At 43.3% G+C, this 23,591-nt stretch overlaps 1 protein-coding gene across 4 annotated transcripts in view; it reads right to left on the bottom strand.

Moving 5' to 3' along the window:
• Nucleotides 1–23,326, bottom strand: part of VOPP1 (VOPP1 WW domain binding protein) — a 62,961-nt gene extending 39,635 nt beyond the window's left edge. The window contains exons 1-2 of one of the 4 annotated variants that reach the window (XM_048950509.1): nucleotides 22,907–22,999; nucleotides 494–551 (exon numbers count right to left, since the gene is read on the bottom strand). In XM_048950509.1, coding sequence (XP_048806466.1) covers nucleotides 494–551; nucleotides 22,907–22,957 — 109 coding nt within the window. In that variant the 5' untranslated portion in view covers nucleotides 22,958–22,999. Of the gene's footprint in view, nucleotides 1–493; nucleotides 552–22,906 lie in introns of all 4 variants that reach the window. The other 3 variants (XM_048950510.1, XM_048950512.1, XM_048950513.1) reach the window with 3 other exon arrangements.
• Nucleotides 23,327–23,591: the final 265 nt, after the last annotated feature.

Here is a 23,591-nt window from a genome sequence, read left to right as displayed (position 1 = left end):
CACAAAGGCTGAAGAATTGGACCTTCCACTTCCTCAGCTAAAGGAGATTATTCATTGCTAAGCTGCTTTGCAAATAAACCACCAGTGCACCTGCTGCCAGTTCCTGTTCAACGGCAATACTTCTGAGTAGCATCTTTTTATACTGGTGGAAAAGATAAAGCTTCAGCATAGGCTTCCTCCCATTCATTCTGCATTCACTGAGTCTTCAGTTGCAATACCGAAAAGGCCACAGATTAAATTAAAACCTTGTTCTTCTTCCCAGCTGTTTTCTTGCTATGGTCCAGATTTCAAGACAATATCCTAGCTCCCTGGAAAGAACACTGACCTCAAGTGCTTCAGAAAGCACAAAGAGTGAACTTTGATACTAGATTCTCCCCCACATCGCCTCCCCAGCACCGCTCTGTGAGCTGCCTGATACTAGAGCAAGGAGCAGATGGGGAACCCGAACCCTTTAGGACCAGAACAAGCAGCTAACTCACGGATTCATGCTGACCTTTCCTTTGGAAGCACTGGCTCTGCCTCATCATTCCTGACATATGAGCACACAATTCCTGGGAAAAAAAATTCTGAAGTTAGCTGGACTATTTATTCAAGGATATTTGAGAAATCCTGTTTTACCATCACCGTCATAAGATTTCATGGCTTGATTTTAGGGCTTCATCCAAAGACTGTTGAAGGGAGCAGCTGCCGTGGGTTTTGACTTGTATCTAGGCTAGGACTACAAAACATAAAACAGAATTCCTTTGCTGCTGTTAATCTTTATGAAGACTAAGACAGATGATCTGTCTATAGGGCTTTTAGTGGTGCAGACTGCCTGAAGAAGTTGCCAATTACCAAACCATGTGCCCAGGTGACTACAAAGTCATTTATACCAAAACCAGACTAAAAGACTCATGTAATTATGATTAAATTTCTGTGCTGCCTTCTGTGCTATTATGGATGCTTTTGTTAGGCACGATTCTTTTTATTTTTAATTAAAAACAAAAAGTAAGTCTCTTGGGGGTCCTATTTATATTTTCACTTCTAACTTAAGTACAAACACACCAGAAAAATTATAGCCACAGTCAAATAAAAATAGCTGAAGAACTTGCAGCTGTTGATAATTTCCCAAGTATTCAACACTGCTCATTTAATGATGGAACAGCATGCTCCAGTTTCAGACCTTGCACAATGCTACACAAACAGGAGGCAGTTATTTGAGTCGGTGTGAATGCCAAAGGCGAGTAAACTGTTAAAGCAGCCAGAGAAGGGGCAAGAGAACAACACAGTGTAGACCACTGGGTATACACACAAAACATTTCTCCCTGCTTATTCTTTCTCATTTGAAACCATTAGTCAGTTCACCAGTTGGTCAGATCAAGCTCAGAGTACAGCTGGAAAAAAAAAAAAAAGTACTCAATACAAATTCACAATTTGGAAAAAAACAAAAACTATCCGCAGTTGCTAAGTATTTTCTCAAACTTATCTGCTTGCAATTGAGACCAAGCAAATTAGCAGACAGTTGATGCTTATAAATTCACAACACTCAAGGGTACCAATGAAATACAAAAGAAAATCTAAGACTTGGGTACAAAAGTAAAATTCAAAGGCTCAGAAACAACAAAAAAATCAGGAAACTTCATTATAATTGGAAATTCGGACCTTCTGTTAGGCTCCATTTGCCTCGTTCATATGTGTAAGGGCACAGTTAGAGGTCATAAAGTCAGAGCATTCAGCGGGTTATATTTAAGGGAAAAAAAACTTATCTTGTTAAGGGCCCACTGCAACAGCAAAATCTGAAGCATGACAACCAAGGAACAGTTTCAAAGAGAGGGGAAAGTTAAAAGAGTTGAAAGTCAAAGTTGACGGTAGTTTCCCTAAAGAGAAGGAAACAAAATCACCAAGTGGATTTTGTTCAGCTTTTGTATTTCATATTAGAGATACTAATAAAGTAACCTGTGCCACAAAGCACCTGTAGAAATAGCTATAACAAAAAACAAGGAAAAAAGAAAATATCCTCACAAACAGACAATCCCAAATCACAGCAACACTCCTGCATGTCCTCCCTGTAGGTAGAGGCTTATCCAGTAGCAACCTGAGCCTCTTCCTGGGCACTGATTTAAAGCTCTTGGTTACTTCCAAAAGGAGTTCAAATTTTGGATAGCAGGTGCAGGCTCCTCCAGGGTAAAGACCCAAGAACTATGTCTATTTTTGAAATAAATTTTTGCCCGGTGGCAGTCCTTGCTTCCCCGCGGGCATTCCAGCAAAGCCTTTAGTCTCCTTACTTGAGAGGTCATATTTAGGAAACTCGCCCCCAGAAAAGCACAGGAAATGTCTGAGTGCATTTTTCTCTCTTGTGGAAAGACACTGACAGGAAAAGACTGATGACTGGTCTGTTTCAAAGGTGTGTTCTGAGGAGTTGCAGTGTCGGCCGAGAGTGCTGGAGAAGGGGTGGCGGGGGGATCACACTAATCTGACAGTCGTATTCTCAATCCAGCAAACGGCAACGATGACAACCAAGAAGACAAAGGAGGAAGAAGACAACTCCCTGGGTTCCATCTCAGGTATCCTTTTGTGCCTGCTGGGCTTGCAGGTGCACTGTCCCGAGGTCATAAACAAGCAAGGTCTCAATAACAAGTTTGTGGAAATAAGTTTCTATCAAAACTTTCTTGCAGGAGAGGTAATGTCAGGTTGTCAGCAAAGCAAGACTATCCCATGAGAGAACAGGATCCAATACCTCCCTAATAACCTCCTCTGACTGGTTGTCATGGTGATGGCCTGGTTCTGCAAATGTTTGAGACAGACCAAGCACACCCCAGAAAGTCAGAAAGTAATTTTTATTGGACCTTCATAGGCACTGAGGACATGGTTTAGTGAGCATGGTGGTGACGGGTAGACAATTGGACTAAATGATCTTATTAATCTTTTCCAACCTTAATTATTCTATGATTATATGAAGGTAATGCATGGAAGGGATCAAAGAAGCCCCTGGTCATCACAGAGCTCTAACAGCCCACTAAGTGCAGAGATTTTAGGATGAGGCCTTACCCAGTATGATACTGACGTGCGCAGATCCTTCACATGCACACTGACAGCTTCTGCATCCATCTGAACTAGCCCATATGCCATCAGGGCACCCACAGCACACTTTGCAAATCTTCCTGCTGGAGTAAGCTCTTCACACTTCAATCCCAGTCCAGCCAATTGTGTTCAGAGAAGCTTCAAGGCTTGCAACTATGGTGTCACTCAGCTAAGCTAAGGGCCTACTATGTTCTCCTTCCACTAGGAGGAGAGAAAAAGAAAACTCTACACCATACAGCTGTTTTATCATGGCAAAGAGCAATTCTGCATGTTCATTCAAATTAAAAGAAAGGAAAGGAAGCAACATCAGGAAAAACTCTTAAAATCAAAAGTGGAATACGTTTGTGGGGCTAATGTGAGACTGCCAACTGAAAGGCAAAGATCACTGAAATTAACAATTCTACAATGCACCAAGAGTCTAAGGAGGATTGACTGGAAATTCTTGTCCTATTTCAGAACAGCACTACAAAAAAAGAAGAAAATCTTGCCTCTTCAAAAAAAATAAAAATCAAGTAAAACAAAATAAAAAGCAAACTAGCATAGTAATGGCATTCTTCATAGGCTAGAAATACCTCCTTTAAACCACTGAACACATCAGGAGATAGGAAAGAAAAGGATGAGCATTCTTCAAAAGACCATAACTACAAAGGTGAGTAAAAAGAAACAAAGAGAGAAAACACAAGGAATCAGGATGCCAGACTGTGAACTCTAAGATTGTTGCAAAGAAGAGACCGCTGAACACAAGTGACACACAGAATAATATAAATTTAAGGATATAAGCAATAGATGACTGGCAGATGTTGTATAAAGACAGTAAAACACAATGTTGCAAACAAACGAGACCTGGATGAGAGGGAAAGATGATGATGTGCTGTTCACTCAGCTCTGTAAGAACGAGGAGACAAAAGGGAAGACTACTCTAATGCACTGACTGCTTTTCAAGGCTGTAGGAGAACAGGTAGAAGTCTCAATTGCATTCTTTGTGCCTAATGCACAACCAACTAAACTAGAACATACTGAATGATTAAAAAACAATTTTTTCTTCAATAAATTAAAAAAAAAAATTTTTCGGGGGGGGGGGGGGATAGTTTTACCCTTTACTACCTCCTCACCCTCCCCAATATCATCTGCATCTCTCCTCCAGCACCTGTCTTGTGCTAGCTGATACTCCACTTCCAAATTGCTCCAACTGAAGAGCTGTTTTTGGGAATGCTTGTACTGAGTGGACATCTTCAGACAGTCTGAAATGTAAAAGCTTTTCCTGGAAAGAAAAATCATGACATCTTTTAACTTTGCTTGCTGAATTTAAATTTTCAGCATGGAAGGAGAATGAAGGGAACTGGGCATTAAACCTCTCAAAACCATATCCTGCCTTTGCAGCAGGCTTAGGCAAGGCCTAATCACAAGCCATGTAAAAAGAGTTTCAGCAAAGCTGAAGCCTCTAGACCTCCCTAATAAGAATTTTAACATTTGTAGGAAAGCACCCAGATACTACTACTACTACTCTGCTACTGCTACTCCAGCAGGCAGCATGTCTGAATTTGGAATCTGTGAGTACCAGCACATCAGCAGTGCTTTTGCTTCTTAAAGCAGATGGCATTGGTTTACATTAAATGAGGGTTAATTGGTAGTTTTACAGTTTCTGTGTACTTGGAATACACAATACATCAACTGTATAGGCACACTTAGCAAACATTAGGTAAATGGTGCATAGCCAGGACTATTTTTGCTGTTGCCCTGGACTGAGGGCTGGGTGCCATGAGATAGGCACATTTCTTTTCCTCCTTCCATGTTATCAGCAAGGTAACTGGGTGCCTGGTGGGGATATGCATAACCTTCAAAGACAAGCCACTGTACCTGGCATGTGGGTATAACTGCACAGGGGCAGAGGAAAAGCAGAGGCCAGACCAGCTGCTCTCATGTATAAAATGCAAAATCTGCCAGGTCTCTGTGCATACAACTTAATTGGAAAAGCTCCACAGGCTCCTGGGAAGTTGCCAGCTTTGCTGGAAACGTTGCAAAGGATACTTACAGAAGACAAAGAAAAAAAGAGAATATAAAACAAATTATTAGAAGGCACTGACTTCTCAGCCTCAAACAAAGAGCTCGCAGCAGCCAGCACACATAAGAGCAGGTCTCTGCATTCACTGGCACTTATTCTTGGAGCCAATTCTCATTTTCATCACCTCTGTTTTTCTTTGTGTAGAGCCAGTAATGTTGTTTTGCTAATGGCTTATGCAGAAGTACTGGAGCCAGCAGCACACACACTGGTTGCTTTTATTAGTCTATTAAGATGAAATGAAGCTGGTGTTAAAGTTTTTATAAGCATTTAGGATATATCATTATTTGCTCAGGGCACAAAAGCAAGCAACAGCCTGTTATACAACTGTGCAGGCACTAAGCATCTCTCCCCAGGTCTAAGGAGGAATCCGGATGGACTGAAGGGAAAAAGAACAGAGGAAAAGTCAGTCCTCCTGAGTTTCTGCTGGGAGAAGCAGCTGTTTGATGTGCTTACATTGCAAAGAGAAATAAAGCAGAAATAAATTCACCAGAAGTATAGTTTGGCATAAAGTATGATAGGATAATTGTTATTTAATACTTACTGTGTAATCTACGAGTTATAATCAGGAACCAGGACAGTACTGCACAATCACTACACAACATGGGAGCAGGGAGTATCAAAGTACGAAAAAAACAACCAAAAGGACCAAGAAAGTTGGATGCAAACGGAGAGTAAAAACCATGGAAGCGAGACTTAATGAGAAAGGAAAAAGGCAACTTGAATGTGCCTTACTGAGCCACATTAATGTTGCCTCATTGGTTTATTTGAAGATTAGAGTGGGCTCGGAAAAAGAGAACAAGGACCAGAACAACAGGACAAGTCCTCTGTAAAGAGTCTTATTCTGACTACCTCGTTTATGCAAGTAGCAGTTGAACAGGAATATCTCGTAACATGAACAACCTCAAGGAACGACCCACCATACTTCTTTCTGTTCACATCCCAAGTCTTCCTCAAAGCATAGCAGCAGCAAATACCAAGCACTCACAGGGAGTATACAAGCCTAGCAAGCCTACAAATATTTTCACTTTGATTTAGATCTCAACATGTCACCACCATCAATGTTATTACAGAAACAGCAATTTTGCAATCCCGCCCATGCTGACGAGTTTACTACCTGATTTTCTGGCCAAACACAATCAAACAAAACTTTTCTGGTATTAGACTGTCACTTTTTTTACTCTAACAGCTCTAACAAGATGGTCACAGTGACGAGCAGCCTTCTCTCAGATGTTCACAACACAAGAGAACTGAGAGCTTGCTGGAGAAGCACTACGTGCTTTCCAAGTGTCTGTTCTCAGCAGAGCGTACCCACAGTCCTTTAGGCTAAAACGTGTCTCTCTTCCTACAGGCACACTCAAGCACATTTCTGAGCACTGAATTTGGAAAAACATGCTAGCCTACGTCCCCTGCTTTTCAGTATCTGCACAGGAGACAAACACATACTGTGCAGACCTATCTCCTGTCCAGACCTATCAAAAGCAATGAAGTTTCATGAGGCACAACTCAATAAATGCATTTCAAGGCCTTTAGGATCTTCCGCTCTGTGCCAAAGAGTTCTTTATCCACCAATAACCACTTGCAGAGAAAATTAAAATCTGAAGGCTGCAGTCCAGCTCAATTTCTTGCAAGGAACTGTAACAACAATTACCCTTACGAGCTTAGAAGTTTAGGTTAGCTTTATTTAAGTCACTTTGAGCAGCGGAGCAATCCCAACTTTTCAGCAGACACCAGTAACATATTTCTCCCTAATAGCTCTTCCTGAAACTCTCAACACTTCAGGAATGCAACGTGCACCTTCAAACCCCTACTTCTGCTTTCCACTTACACGTAGGAATTTAGAGTACAGAGAAGGGCAGCTGTAAGGAATACTGAGAGTGTAAAGAAAAGTCCGAAAGGTTTGAGAGACATCAATTTAGTGTTTAGTGTTTAGTGTTTAGTGTTGTTAGGATGTGAAACTAGTTTCAATGAAAACCTCTTGTCCCAGCTGGAAATTAGCTGTAAAAGTACTTATTGACACGGTAGCTTGATAAAATCTAGATTTGACAAAGTTCTTTAAAATGAAATCAATACAGCAGTAACATATTTTATTTCCTATTTCAAAGAATACAAATGAAATAGTAATCATTCAGCATAATCACCACATGATTTTTAATCACTCCTACATATCTCAGGGACAAGCATAAAATATTAATTACCTAAGACCTATACAACACACAACATATTTCAGATACATGATCTCCAGCCCTATCGAGAACTTGAGAAATAAACACCCACTAGAAGACCTTCTCCAAGTTCATATATGGCTCTGCTGAACGTTAAGATTTTCCCATAGCTGCATCAAAGAATATATAACCCACAATCCTGCAGATTTAAAATCCATAAACAGACAAAGGTGAGTTTGTGCTTGCAAGATACAGGCCATACACTTTAACACAAAGCTTTTCTAATGGGAAGAACAGCTCCTGCACAAGCCCTCTTGTGCAAGTGTTGAGGTTGAACATGGCAGGTGACCACACAGTCGAGTGCCAATCCTATATGCTGGCACAAGGAACTGTACAAGGAACAAGGAACTTTATCATTTTTTAATATTAGTTTCACTGCAAAGAGTCCTTTAATACCCTCTGCTGACAAAACATTATCAGTGCTAAATCAATCCTGATTTAACAGCACCATCACGAGAAACAGAAACATAATGATGGAAGTCTGGGCTAGCCCAGAAAAAGGTAAGCTGCTGTCACTGGATTATTTCTAATCATTTCAGGGGAAAAACAAAAACAACAACAAAAGAACAACAACAATTACAGCGTTATAGTGGTCTAAGGTGGGATGCTGCCTTCTTTCAACCCACCTGCACCACGTTTCCCAACCTCCAGTAACTGCAGAGGAAGAGTGAATATCTGAAACATCTCTCCAGTACCGCCAACACTCATTGTCTGAATGTGCAAGAGCATTCATAATGGCAATATAAGACACTCTTTGTTTAAAAGGAGGAGACAGATTTTTGATTTTTTTATTAGATATAAATATTTCATATCAGCATATGAATTATGAATTAATTACATAGTGACACATAAACTCCAGATGGTGCCACCTTGAAATCCTAACAGAAATCTTAGGGACTTAGGCACACATCTGGTTTTTTTGGATCTGAAATGATTTGTTTCTTGCACTCCTAAAATAAACTTACAGAATCTTTGTTTTCTTAGCATCTGTTAAGTATCTCAAAGGACAGATCTGCAGCGCCTGGAGGTAAGGGAAAAGAGGAGGTGATGATGTCCGATTTCAGTCAAGACCCATCTAAACTGTGAGCAGCTTCTGTTGAGACGTGTCAAATTGTGTTCAAGTCTCCTGCACTTCAGGGAACCTGAGCCTCCTTCCTATCACAGCCAGGTAGAATCCCCCATACATACGATTTCGACATCAAGGCCATGCTGTTAAATAGCAGCCAAAAGACCTAGCCATCATGAACATTATTTTTTTTAGTCTTTAACTTGTATGTTCTTCCACTTGAAGCAAGTTCTACAAACACAGGTACCATCCCCTCTTCAAGAGGCCATCTAAACCACTGACCTTTCCATCTGGTTTAAGGCACATTACCTTTGCATTTCATATCATGCAGAGAGGGATAGCAACAACAATTAATGCAGATTAACTCCAGTATACTCCACCTCCTATAGGAACTCCTCCAGGAGATGCGTGATAAACATTCACAAAATCCTGAGACATATAGAAAATAGAACTGGCCTCCAGTCCTGTGGTGAGCACCGAGTTCTTCCGAAAAAAAAGCTCCACTCTTCTGTAAACCTGTGCTTTCAATTCCTTAGCTTTTGGACACATACAAACAAAATCAGCTTTTTTAAATGCTAGAAAAGTTTCAACATGCTTTTATTTTCATTTTGACTAAAACTACTCTGCTGCAGTCCTGGGACATTTTGATTAAAAACAAACCCATGAACAAACAAAAATAAGAACGGAAATCCTCATTTGGTCAGTGATTCTGAGGGGTGTGATGCAGGTGAAGACTTTTACCAGTTCTAGTCATCACTATAGTCTGACACTAGATACATCAACAGAAAGTCATGAAAACAAGCACAAATACAATCCCAATACAAGTACAGTTTGGTGTTAGGTGTCCAATACATAATAAAAAACGACTGGGTTAAAAATGCACAGAATAAGAATCAGGATGCATTTACTGATGTCAGATTCAGTACCAGCAAGATTCATTGGACAAGCATTAGGGTCACAATTTGGTAATCACATGAGCAAGAGAGGTCAACTGCAAGAAATTTTCTTCCACACCGTTCAAGAGGAATGATTCACCCCATCTACAAAGATGTCTAGCCTGGGGTATCAAAAAATGTTCACATTTAGATGCCCCTGAAAAGGAAGCACTCAGTTGTCATTTTGCATTGCAAAGCATGTGCTTACCTCACCCAATCAAGCATTTACTCTGAGGTTGCAGCAGAATTGTCGGGTCACCGCCTGAACCAAGTGAGAAGTCATGGCTAACTCAGGGAGCTCAGGTTCAAGCAGTGCATCTGAGCGACTGGAAGGAGTGAAGGCTGAATTCACCCCTCCTCAACCTCATTTAAGGGTTAGCAGCTAAGAGAGAAGCATCTCTCTGGATACGGACTGTATGTCTCTTGAGCCATCCCAGGTCATTTGAAGGGGTGAACTAATTTTTCTTCTTTATTACCTGCTATTGCTCCACAGTGCTTGTATTGTACTAGAAGGCACTGTCATCACCTTCTGTAGCTATACATAGGTCAAAGAAGTTTTTGTGTGATGCACTGGATTGAGAAACCTGTAGTCAAAAACAGGAAGATCCTAACTCTGATGCTAATGCTGCACATGGCACCTTCACTCCTTTCCACCCACTCACCCATCTGTACAATGGGTACGCATCTGGTCTGCTTGTGACAGGAACAAGACACAGTGTATTTCTAAAGTGCTATGAAATCCCTTCTGAGAGGTGCCTGAGAAGTACGCTTAAAGTCACTACAGTGGTTGCAAAATTCTGGTTTCCCATTGTCACAGTTATCTCTAGATCTGTGTCCATGACAGGGGACAGCAGGTCCACAGGTCCAGAAAAAAAAAAGGAAAAAAAAATGTGTCAAGGGTTTACAGGACAATCCAACCCAGCCCTGTGACTCATGAGGCAGGGGACTCACAGGCCCGAGCCTAGGAGAGGGAAAAAGGGAAATGGGTAGGGAGACAGTAGATGGGTCAAAGAAAACACAAAAAAAACCCAGAGCAACGGCAACAATCTGAGGAAAAACATTCCTTTACTAAATATCATCTCAGAATGCAAGATAATATAATACAACACAATACAACTGGAATTGAGGCCAACAAATCAAACAAAAATGAGAGAGAGAGTGTCCAAAACCAATGCATTACTCTATAGACTGCAGGGGGACCATGTGCTGCTGTGATGTGAACAAAGAGAGACTGCTGACCTGCCAGCACTTCCACCTTTCTTCCTCTGGACTCCAACTCCTCTGGGAAAACACCGCTCCTCCCCTCCCCTCTGAGAACCAAACACCCAAAAAAAAAAGGCAATCCAATGAACCAGAACATTAACTCTTTAACTCCCATTGCTTTACATGATGTTATCATGTGGAATAACAACAACAACAAAATCACAAAACCATGACACCCATGCAAATCTAAGTGCTAACTGTCAGGGACACATGAAGCGTAACAGTGCAAATTACTCTTTATTTCATTACTGCTATTCGAATACAGCATGAAGGAATATCCAGAACATACAAATAGGTTCAATTTGATTTGGAAGATAGGTATTTGGAGGAATTACCAAGACCCAAGCATTCACAGTGCTTACAGTCACCTTTGAGGAGATGTCCAGGGAATCATTACTGGTGCTAGAATAACACTTGCACATGCGATAGTGGAATGGCAAGTGCCCTTCCTACTGCTGTAAACAAGGCTTGCGGAGCTTTCCCTAAGAGGCATCAGAAAGTCTGGCAACAATTGTTCCTTTATAACCTTCCTTCTTCATGCTTAAGTGTTCTTGCTTGGAAGAAGAAAGCCTTTTTATGACAGATCCCTGTTTCCAAGCTTCTCTAGATTTATTTAAAAGCTTGCTACAGAAACATTTCAAAAGGAAGCTTTTACACATTATTAATTTGGTTCCATCAGGCATTTCCAGACAGCAGGGTATTTGCAGGCACCACTAATTTTCATCTTCAGAGGACTTGCATTTGGAACTCTATTTAACTGAATTTTCTTAAGAAGCCTATTGTCCTAGAAGTTAGCATATCACCAACTAAGACCGGAGCTAAAACTCCAAAACATGTAACCAATTGTCCTGCCCCCACCACAGCCACCAAATTCAACACGATGAGCTCTGTTGCAGGTTTCCTGTTGGGGACCAGCAATCTGTGCTATCAAAGCTGCATCTGGAATCCCAGACTGCAAAGTAACACAACGCACCTTCTGTAGTTAACAACATTATACACTCTATATGTGACATTGGCAATGTAGACAATTTACCAAGAAAAGACTGAACACGGCCTTCGCTACAGATGAAAAAACTGCACTGGTACCTGTTTGCACTGTATTTCTATACTTAAGTCCTTGCATCCATCTGTAACAAGAACATCATGCTACTCTTTGATCCTAGGTAGGAGTTTACAGACATATCTCACAGATGCTATGGAATTTGCATCAACCCCAGGTTCACAGGGCAGGTCAATACAGTGGGTGAATTCTGTCGTCCCTCTTTTCACTACTGGCCGTTTGCATATCAGTTCCATTGGGATTATTCTTACTGTGTCAGCATAGATGCATATTAAACAGTTTTCATGTTACACAGTCTCTTACAACAGCTTTTCCACACCTTTTCATGCTCTTGCACTAAAACCTCCACCTGAACTCACACCTCTGCTCAGATGAGATGTTTGAGGCTGAGAAGATAAATCCATTAAAATTCTGTGAATTGACATACTACAGTATTTTCATATCACCCATGACTCATTCCCAGACCAAAGCAAAACATCTGCAGGTCTGTTGTGTTCTTTGCAGTGGGTCGCAGGAAGCTTATTAGCTGTACACAGTGTCCTCTTCCTAGCTCCCATCCACATTGTGTCTATTAAAAACATTCCCCTAATACTCTTTTGCCTTGACAGCAGAAGTTGTATACTTCAGCAGCAGTATCCTACTAAAAAGAGGAGGAACAAATATGAAGGAAAAGGGATCTGTACATGGGGCAGTCCTCCGTACCGAGGGGTCACATGTGCTATTAAGAAAACTCTAGGGGTAAACATCAAATGGAACCCTCAAGTCTCTACTCTAACAGCAAAATAAGCTGGGGAAAAAGAAATATTTGGTAAAATGTGAAAGCAAAAAGGAATATTATTCTCTACCTGTATCAAACAGATAATTGCAATACAGTAAAAATGTATTTACATATTTATAGATATATTAAAAATTGATTTACGGCACACTCATAAGTGCAGATGGTACGGACTCAGGAACAGACCTCTGCACACAAAGGAAAGAAATAATGGAAGAAGCACAATCCACGCAGGATGTGAATATGCCAGGGCTGAATTGCAGGGACAAAAGAAATCCTAGAAAAGAGAGAGGTGGGGAGAGCAGATAAAATGTTAAAGGGAAGAATATTAAAAGGAGACGAGTGTTCAGCAGCCAGGGAAGTAGAAACATCTGCAAACAGCATTGGTGGCAGTCATTAAATCAATAATGCACAAAGGGAGAAGGAAACCAATGCCAAGAGAAGCAGAACAAATGTCCAGAACAATCCTGGGAGGAGGAGGGGGAAATGGAATCAGAGCTTACGTGGCAGCTTGAAGATAAACATCTTGAGCTTCAGGCAGCATGAGATTCAGCACCTATAAGGTAATTGGAGGTAGAGAGGACACTGGCTGGAGCAACGAGAAAGGGTGACAACAATGCGGTCAGGACAGTGTATAAGAGGCAAACGAAAAAAAAATACATACAAAAAGAGGAGTAGGGGAAGCCAGAAATAAAACAGGCAGCTGCCCAGACTCCAGCAGTTAAACTAGGATCCATGGCAGCAGTTCAGGGGCTGGGATTCATGCACCGAGATGAATCACTGATGCTAAGAAAACTCCTTTTGCTTGTTTCCTTTCCTTGCCAGCCTCTCGCCTCCTCCTGAGCTATCCTTGGCTTGTCCCCACACAGCTACCTCAGGGCTGAGAGAATTTAAGAACAGCATATAGTTTCTCCCCAGATTTTTTTTTTTTCCCCCAAAGATCGCACTTAGCACTACATGAGCTCTCCCCAGCCCTGGCTGCATCTGCTTTTCGTGAGTCACATCCTGCTCTGCTCCGCCAGGGCAGTGGACAGGGACAGACCGGGCAGTGAGAGGCAGGCAGCAGCTGAGCTGGAGCACACACGATTTCCTCCGCTGTCTCAGAGCAGCCTGGCAGGCTTCTTGCTGCTGCCAGCACCCTGAGAATGGTCCAGCCTAGATATCTCTTGTGGGGTATGTGAGACACCCTGGGAAGAAGGAAAGAGTAAAAAGTTTCACTGAGAAACAACACATGTTCCCTGTACCACCAGCTGCTCTGCCTGTCATCTTAACCATGCACCTGACAGCTAGCAGCACTGTATGGGTTTACTGAAGAGCTAAGAGCAACTCGCTATTCAAACAGCTTTGAAACTTCTCTGTACCTCAAGAGCAGGAGGCACAGAGCTAAAGGGAAAAGAGAAAAGTTGTGGAGGGGCATTGCTGGAGCAGCACGCATGTCACTAAGCCTGCACGCTGCCCAGCATGCGGCTTAGTGCACTTCGTTACTGTGGCCAGCCATCAAGGAGATATACACATTCTGAGGCTCACCAGAGAAGGGATTACAGAATTAGTGGGTTACATAATCTTTTATATAATCACTATGAGGCGCTTCACTTACGCAACACAAGTCAGCCAAAATAACCCCTTTCCTGAATGCGAGCAGCACATCAGACTTATGGCCGCCTAAGGTGCATGAGGGGCAAAGGCAAGATCCAACTTGAGGCAACCAGGCTTCCTGGAGACAGCACTGTACAGACACGTGCTTTTGGCCTGGGGAAGACAGAAGCATCCAGAAAGCAGAGGGAGCGGGGACAACCTGCATCTCAGTGTGTTGAGGTGCCAGAGTCAGTGGAATTTCACAAGGTGCAGAGCGGCCTCCAAGCAGCTGGACCAGCACTTGCTGAGATCAAGTGGGGCGTCCCTGCTGACTTTAAATGGGCTTTAGATAGGGCCCGGGATTAGGGCTTCAATGAAAACAGGAGGTCAAGATTACTGCAGAATTAGAATAAACTTAATCCAAATGCCCTTGGATTTACACCACAGCCGTGCCTGCAGTTCCTGTGTGCAGCAAAGAACCAGGCAAAGCCACAGCAGAGACCGACTCCTGCTTATTCTTGAAGACCCTACGTGAGTCAATGTAGGCACTCCGGAAAACTTACCTCTTCAAAGGTCTGAGGTACACTCCAGTGAATCTACCAATTTGTTTTCAAGATCTCACTTGATGCCTTCTAGTTAACAGCAGACATCTACATAGACTGTTGTCATGTATAGGATATAAAACCTAATCTTATCATTTTTGCCCAGTGTTTTAAGAAACCAGCATGAAGTGCTATCCTCAGGAAAAGAAAAGGACAGTGTAAATCCTGGATGATGAAAGTGCAGGATGTTTCTTAAAATGCAAGATCTGAGATCCTCAGATTTCACCGCCAAGTCCTAGAATATTTACCATTTCCATAATCGGTGCTGGGCATTAAACTGAAGTTTAATTATAGCTGTGGATTGCTGCAGTTGAAGAAAAAAACCAACAGATTTGATCTCAGCCTACCTCCTTCGAATGACACTCAGATCCAAAGCTCTCTCCCTACAGCACTTTCTCAAGTTATGCAACTAGTAGTATTTGACTATTAGGCTCCTCACTGCTACCTCTGCTTGCTGGTTTCCCTAGTGGAATTGCAGATCATCCCCTGCAACACAAAGTAAAACCCTGGTCTCAGTGCAGCACAAGGTGCCTCCAGTTCCTGCAGGGACACAGATACCAGTTTGGGAATGGAGAGAGCCATCATTCCAGCCACACCGATAAATGAAGCATGTGATTGTCATCTTATGCCATCTTAACACAAAGGATGACCCAGTTCTGAGGAGGTTTAAGCCAATCCTATACATGCAATTCCTTCAGCATAAATGGGAGAAACGAGCTGCCTTACTCAATTAGCAGGCCAAAGGTCACGCACAATAGACCCTGCTGATACAGGTTTGCGTCTGACAAGACAGCACTGCTGAAAGCACAGCATGGATAGGTGTCCTCAGCACTGCTACACCCCTAACCATGGGAAATCCCTGTTCTTTCAAAGGATATTTATTTGCAATCAACAAGGCAGCGCTCAGGATAGAAACAGCTTATGCCAGCCTTGAAAAGAAAAGCCAGCCATGTAAAAGTGGATATAAGACTTTGCACATCTCTCTCCTCCCTGAAAGCAGGATTTTCAGAGCAGAAGTATTCTCCTCTGTTCTGAACTGAAATTCTGACAAGCTTTATAGCACTGAACAGATGCAGGAAGAATTTTAAATCTTCCCTGTACTGGTTTGAACTTCAGGCTCCAAATGTAGCGGGGAAGTGCAGCTCTGAGCTGGGAATTCAAATTGTAGGAGAGCCAACAGTGAATTTCTGGATCTCACTCACACCAGTATTGAGATAATTATCTGCAGCGATGAGCAATACATCTTTCCCCCAAGGAGTGCAAATGAAAGAAAACACTTGCTTGACTCATCCCTACCCGGTTTTTCTATCAACAGATAAAAGCATGCTTTATGCTACCCACAGCACCAAGAGGCACCTTGCTGACTTTCCATGCATAGAAATATCACAGAAAAGCCAGCAGGAATTTGCAGACCATATTAATATTTTTTTCTATCCACTAATAAATCTAATAACATATTAAAAAGCAAAACGAGTCACACCTGGACAATTACTCTGTGGAGATGATTATGCTGCCTGCTTTATTGTGCTGTCATTCTTGCACTGTAGTCACTGTGCAGTACAAGCACTAAATGGATTGTACTAAAACCACTGTGGCATAACAATTAAACATTTCTGCTTAGGTAAGGATGCTCTCCTATCACAAAAGTAGAAATAGGTGCAGGTCGGCATACGCAAGAGAATTTTGTTGGCCTACCTACACTCATCATTTAAGTAAAATGACAACCATGGCAGCAAAACAAGTTCGAAACAACATAAGACAAGCATGCTTTTGCTACTACAGCTCTTTGTATTTTTTTGTTTAATTTTTTTTTTTTCCTTTTGCTAGCAAACATATCCTGACGAAGTTCCTGTATCACAGGTACCCTAAGAGCTCTCAGCTGCATGGTAGCAAAAGCCTATCATTCCATCCACACTGCTGGCAACCCCAAGCTCAGCAGAGCAGGCCTGCAAAAGCAGCAACCATCTTTGGGTCATGCTGCAGTGGAATGCCAAGAAGACAATGAGGACCCAACAAAATACAAAGACTGCTCTGAAAGTAAAGCCTCCTATTTTATTATGTTGGCCCATGACATCAGAGGCAGATGTTGGTGGTAACAGCAGTAGAGGTTGAATCTTCCCACCAATATTCCATTGAACTTTCTTACCATGTGACAGACTGCTGAAAAGGGGCATCTGAACCAAAGGTGTGTCACTGAATTTCTCCTTGAGGAAAATACGGCACCCACTGATATTTATGGATCCCCTCCTGGATGTTTACGGAGAGAAAACAGTGGATGTGAGCCCAACGAGGCAGTGGGTGGTGCATTTCAGCAGTAGAGAATCACAGAATCATAGATAACAGTGGGTCACCACAGCTGTGCAGATTTTTTTACGAGCATGGCATGAAGACTCTTGCTCATTGCTGGTAAAAAAGGCATTGCTAAGAGTCAGCACTATGCTGAAAAAATAGTGTTTTGTAGCTGAGTTTTATAGTGGTCTTTACATCTGTTGTAGTTTCCACGCAAATAAATACACGGCGTTACTTCTGGAGCAACCTACATACTTCTCTTACATCAGGGTGGAAGGCCTTCGGTAGGGCAGAGTGTTGAAATGCATGTTGCCCATGATCTTTGGTCTGCCCTTTCACGCAGTAATTTCATTTCAGAGTTCTCTGGTTCTTCCTTCTCTGAATAATAATGCAGACAGGAAATATACTTCAGTAGAGAGTCGCAAAGGTGTGATAGATGTGCTTGCTTTAACCTAGTGTACTTGAACATAAGACTTGTGCAGATATGATCTGCATGCTTGGTGATCATAATCTCTAACACCACTCTAACTGAGAAGGAAGGATTCACCCTCAGAACAAATGCCAGCTAAGGCAAAAGAGGAACACTGAAGGAAGGCTGGGCAGGCCAGCACCCGCCAGCTGGACTCGAGATGTACAGCCCTGGCTGTGCTGATGCTCTGGGAAAATACTCTCCAGCCACAACCCCTTGCCTGCCCCTCAGAAAAAGAAAGGTCAGGAAGATCATCAGCTCAGCGTTGAGCGTTTCTGCTCCAACAGACACTTGGCAAGTAGCGTGGGAAAACAAAAGAATAGCTTCTAGAAAAGCTTGTCTCAACTAATAGCATCTTTCAATGGAAAATAAAAAAGACTCCGCTAGTTCTCCCTTTAAGCTGTGCACATAGAAGATCCACTGTTTTCTGCTCCTTACAGATCATTATGAATGCAGGTAACTCTGACCAAAGGTGACATCTAACATACAGAAATAAGCATACTACCAAAATGGGCAGCCTTGCTCCCAGCCATGTATTCCCTCTCTCCTCTTTCAGCAAGTTTGGCGATGATGCTGCTGTACCAACCTCTCTAGAAGCAAAGGAAACTCCTTCCTTTGCTTTTTTTCCCCTCAGCTTTTTCTTGGTGGCTGTTTCCCACTGCTGATGAGGGCCAATCCAGTTCATCTGCCATTGCACAATAAAGAGACCTGAAGAAGCAGGCAGCTAGCACAGGAGCTAGAAGCACACAGCATTAGATCAGATATAGAAGAAAAAAAAAAAAACACTTTTTCCTCATTTCTCTTGCTTCCCCAAATCTGCCAGACTGACAGTTGAGTCACAGGGAAAGAGGAGAAGATTTTTCATCATGTTATTTAAAACTCGGGTTTAGTTAACACTCATTCAGCACAGAGCTGAAAACACATTTGAGAAAGAAATACATTTTTAACTTCAGAGTGCAAACTTTTCCACTTAATATGCAAGAAAGCTGTCAAGACACGTCGTTCTCAAAAAATAAAAATAAAAAAACTTGGTTTTTTTTGTAGTACTTTACAAGTGTCAAGAAAGCAATAAAAGCTTGAGACTCTGTCCTGTCCCTCGCTTTGCAGGGCTCTTTTAACATCCCCCAATTCTGGATCATGCCCTCACCTTTTGATAAAGCTAGTATTTGTTGCCCAAAAGGCACTACTCAAGCAAAGAAAAAAACATGGTTTTAGAACGGTTTCGCCTCTTTCTACTCAGAATAAAGTTTTTATTTACCACAATAAACTATAAAGAGATTACAACAACAAAGATTTCAGCAAAACACAAGAACTGGAAAAAGGTACACTTAAGGACACAAAACGATGACACATTTTCACACACAAGGATGGCAATTGCATGGAGGTTTTCTGTATGTTTTATTTAAATGGATATTACTTTAAATCACAACAGATTAGAAATGCATCTCGTTTTAGCAAGAAATCAGAATTTTTTTTTAATGCAATAGTATAAGCTCAAGCATTACTGTGTTCCTGTTCATAGACTCAACCTACACAATTGAGCAGGGCAAACTTGTATTAGGGCATATTTTTTCCAGCTTTTCCTAAGCCTCTTCCATTTGGAGTAAGCCAAAATAATTCTGCAATAAACCAAAGCAAGTGTTCCTTGGGGCCTTCCCCTCCCCCCCGCCAGTTCACTCTAGCTAAATTCCAAAAGAGCAGCTTAATTCTAAAGGCATACTTTGATCAAGTTGAAGGCATCCTTACAGACACCTGAGCTAGCTGAGTGGGAGTACTCAGATCAAAAGGGTCAAAGGGTTTTTCTTTTGTAGAAAGAGCATGACAGAAGGTGCTGAACATTTTTGACTGTTGGAAAAAATAAAGTCAACAGGTCTTATAGATGCTTTTCCTGATGAGGGGGAAAAGATGAAAAACATCAAAGAACCCACTGCACAATTATTCATGAATTCCCCTAAGGAATGCAAACAGCATGCAGCCACCTCTCCCTTCCTGCACTGAACATGAATCCTCATCAGCAGGAGCGAAGTGAGAAAACCATGCAGGCTCAGTCCTCCTGCCTGGCAGTCACAGCTCAGCTCACTGCTGACAAGAGACAGGGAAGGCTTGCCAGCACCGCCTGGATCAGGGAATGACAAATCCTATGTAAATTAATTCCTGCCTCCACTCAGCAAAGCAATAGGTCCTTTCCAATGGGCTGCAAGACAGTCAGAAAAATGAAAAAGTTCCCTAATCTTGATAAGCCCTTTTGTAACTAAAACTAATAAGGAGCAGAGAGTAAGTGGACACATCCTCCTTTGTAGGAATTCTGGTACTGCCCTTTGGTATTACAGGCAAAGGATGGGACTTTTCTTCTCACCACTCAGTGATGCAAAGCCCAGAGTAGCTAAACTTCAGCACTCCATCAATAGGACAACATCAGGGGGCTTTCACAGAGAGGAACATTGTAGAGATAACCTGGGAGTGCACACACACTCCTGTAACATAAAGGAAAATGCCAACAGTCAGCTGCTAAAACAGCATCAGAACCTGGAGTGCTGTTGTGAAAGGATGCTCACAACTCCTTGAGCCCTACCTATGCCTGCTACCATCAGAAGTTGGTGCACTTTTGGTCTTTTTCTTTAAGATTTGCATTCTTAGTCATTTACTGTGCTTGCTCCCTCACTGGTGGGCAGAGATTCTAGCTTAACTTTATATGCTAGAATCTGCCCCGTTGAACTCCACTTACAAAGATAATAAAGAGACAGTGCTTACCCAGTTGGGAAGAAACTAACCAACTTTGCTTTTATTTAAATAAATCTTGCAGGACAGACTGTCAGAAGTGTTTGAATTTTATTTAAAGCATTTTGCTGTTCACGTTACATCCATTCCTCATTCAAAAAATAAAAACAAAAACCAACCTTGACTCTTTCGCAGCATCTTCCATCTGGTAAACTAACAAGAAGACAACTACACTGATCATACTTTTTCCCAGCCAACCAATTATCAATACTTCTATCAGCATACATGTAGTAATTGCTAATAAGGAGAAACTGTGTGCCAAAATCCCACTTCCAGTATTTCCAGAAGAGGTCATCTAAATGGTGTATTGCCACATTTAAATTTCTCCAGCAGACATTATATACCATTTACAACAGCTTCCATGGGTATTTCTTCAAGTAGAGCACTAAAAAGCTTGACTAAAAATAAAAACTGGCTTAATAAAAAAAGTTCAGGCTTTTACCAGTTCCTAGGCCACTTTGGATGCAACAGCCAACCAGAAGCTTATGCACTTAAAGTTACATGACAGCTTTGTGAAGCAAGGCTACCCAGCAAGCCACCATCGGGGCTGTTCTTGGCACAACTACCTCCACATCCTTGATTACCACCGTGCTATGTGCAGTGTCCTGGTGAAGGCTGCAACTTGTGCAGCTCAGTTCTGCACTTCCATCCATGAGTTCAGCATCAGACACCCACTCGCAGCCCAGCACACCCGCAGCTGCAGGAGAGAAAAAGGCACCATCCTGACGAACAACTCAGCAGGAGATACTGCTGTGCACACATGGAGGCTGATAACAACCTCATTGAATCATACAGGCAGAGGCTATTTTTTTGTTTCCTATCCAAAAGGCAGTGCTACCCATTAAAGCCAAATGTGTACAAGCCTTGAGATGTCTGAAGAAATAAAAGCAGAAAATCTTGTTATACAGCCCAGACTGCCAAACTGACATACTTTAAGGCACTCCTCAAATTATTCCAAAGAACTGAGAGCCATGGACTCGTACAGAACTGAGACAAACGCAGTCCTGCCAGGGCAACCATGAGCTGCACCAGAGAGCAGGACTACCAGCTGAATACGTATCCTGGTAAACACTGAATGCACAACATTCCACCAGAACCCCAGGCTCCTGATGAAAAAGGGTGTTCCAGGCAACTCTACTTAATAACACACTGCTACCTCCAGGTAGCTTGAAACAGTTTGCAGAAGAAAGATGGATGAATACTTAGCAGCATTCATTCTCTCCAGCAAGAGCCAAAAATACCTATCAAGTAATCCATCTTTAAAAGTTCCTTGATTCAGCTCACATGTTCAGTAAGTCAGCGACTAAACTGTGAGCAAAGCTTATGGCATCTATAGCTTCTCTCTCCTAACAGCATGTCTTCTCATCTTCTCAGCATCAATACTCAGGTTAGAAAAGCAAGGGTTTTCTTTATTGTGGGGTTGGGAAAGAAAAAAAAGTGCTGTAAAAGACAAAGGTAGAAAATTCTTGTTAAAACTCTGAATTAATCACTCTTTACTAGCAATACAGCCCTCCAAGTGGTCCTGTAATCAGTATATTCCAAGCTCTCAAAGGATCAGGAACCAGGAATTCCTTATGTGTAAATCCTGCTCCAACAAGAACTGCCTCAGTGCAATAACTCAGCAGCTGATGCAGGCTCCCCAGCCCGTCTTTCCCATTTTCTCTCCTTTCACAGACTTCACAGCATACAAGACATGATTCCCCAGAGCAGTGCAGCACAGCTACTTAATGACCGAGCTCAGCCTGGAAGTCACAGGGAAGCACTCCACATTCCTGAGCTTGCATGTGTCTTCATCAGTGAACACACATCCAACTGGAGCTCACTCTCTTTACTGATATAAGGAGAACTCCTGGTTCAGAAAACGCATGGACAGAAAGAGCATCTTCACCTTACAACAAGCATTTTAAGTCCCTTAATGAGGAGAACTTCAACTACCAGTAAACTACTGCGAACTGCTCTGAATGGCTATGCATCTTCCTCCCCAACTATCCGTACGACAATCAAAGCCTTCTGCAAAACGTTCAGTTAAAAGCATACATCTCAGCTCATGCTGCGTTAAATATTAACTAAGACCATGTGGAAGCCGCAAATGGATTTGAAAAAAAACCAACAAACAGCAATGCAATTTCAGTTAACAGCCAGTGTGGAAGTGAGCACAGAGTGCAGCAGAAGTTTCAAATGCCAGACACCCTTGGGAGCAGCCAAATGTCTCTTATCAGTTATCTGAACTCGCAGTGCTCAGTTTCTGAGTGTTCTTGTCCTGCAGAACACAACTTCAACCGTTTTAAGTCATGATTTCTTACTTACATCTTATCTAAAAGCCTACCTTAAGCTTCCGAAAATAGACACATAACACTAATCCACAAACACAGACGGCAAAACAAACATTCTAGATTAAAAGGAGAAAAAAAAACCCAAAACACACCACCACAAAAGAGTCCATTAAAATCAGAATTAAAAACTCGAGTAACCAGGCTCCGCGCAAAGAGGACCGCAAAGCTCAATGCTGGCACTGAGGACCACAGAGCAGCTCGGTAGCCGGCCGCGCACTTCCCCTTCGGGCGCCCGCAGCTCCTCTCGAAGGGTCCAGAGCCCTCAGGTCACGGCCCGACCCCCGGCCCCGCGGGCTCCTCGAGGGCTGCCGGCGCCTCCCGCCTCGGCCTCCAGTCCCGCGCCGCGAACAGGCGCGCGATGCCTCCTTCGTGCCCGCCGCACCGCGCCCCGGCGGCCGCGGGGTCTCGGAGCCTCACCTCCCATAGCAGCGACAGCAGCAACGCGGCTCCGGGCTGCAGGCGCCTCATCTCGCCTCGTCCTCGCCACCCCCGCCGCCTCAGACGCGTACGGGCGCGGTCAACGGCGCCATGCCCGCCGCCGGGGAGGACGCAGCCGGCGGCTCGGGAACGCGAGCACCGCGCGGAAGGACAGCAAGCCGAACGGGCGGCACAGGGGCAGGGCCGGCAAGCCCTGGGACCGGCGGGGCAGGAAACGGGGAAGCCCCGCAGCAGAACACGGGCAGGGGCGGGCCGACCCGCGCCTCCACCCAGAGGCGGCTCCCGGCCGCGGTCGAAGCCGGGCGGGCAGCGCTGCGGAGAAGCGAGGCGGCAAACAGCGTGCTGACCGGCCGGCGGTACAAAGAGGGCCGGCGTCGCCGCGGCGGCTGAGGGCGGGGAGAGGCGGTGCCCATCACGGCGCCGCCCCGCTGTCCGGCTGCTCGACCCTATCTCTGCCGTGGGCGGATGGGCCGTGGGGTTACGGCGGTGGAGTCTGTGAAGCACATAACAGCGACGCGCTTCTCGGAGGAGATCAGCCCCTGCACAGGTGGAGGCTGTGTCCTGCGTGTTAGCGAAAGCGGCTGGGGGCTGCGGTCACTGAACAACAGAATCACAGAATGCCAGGGTTGGAAGGGACCTCAAGGATCATGAATCTCCAACCCCC

This window comes from Lagopus muta, chromosome 7, assembly GCF_023343835.1.
Source record: "Lagopus muta isolate bLagMut1 chromosome 7, bLagMut1 primary, whole genome shotgun sequence".
Classification (NCBI taxonomy): Eukaryota; Metazoa; Chordata; class Aves; order Galliformes; family Phasianidae; genus Lagopus; species Lagopus muta.
Note: the sequence above shows the minus strand (reverse complement) of the source record. Positions and strands in the feature narration are given on the sequence as shown.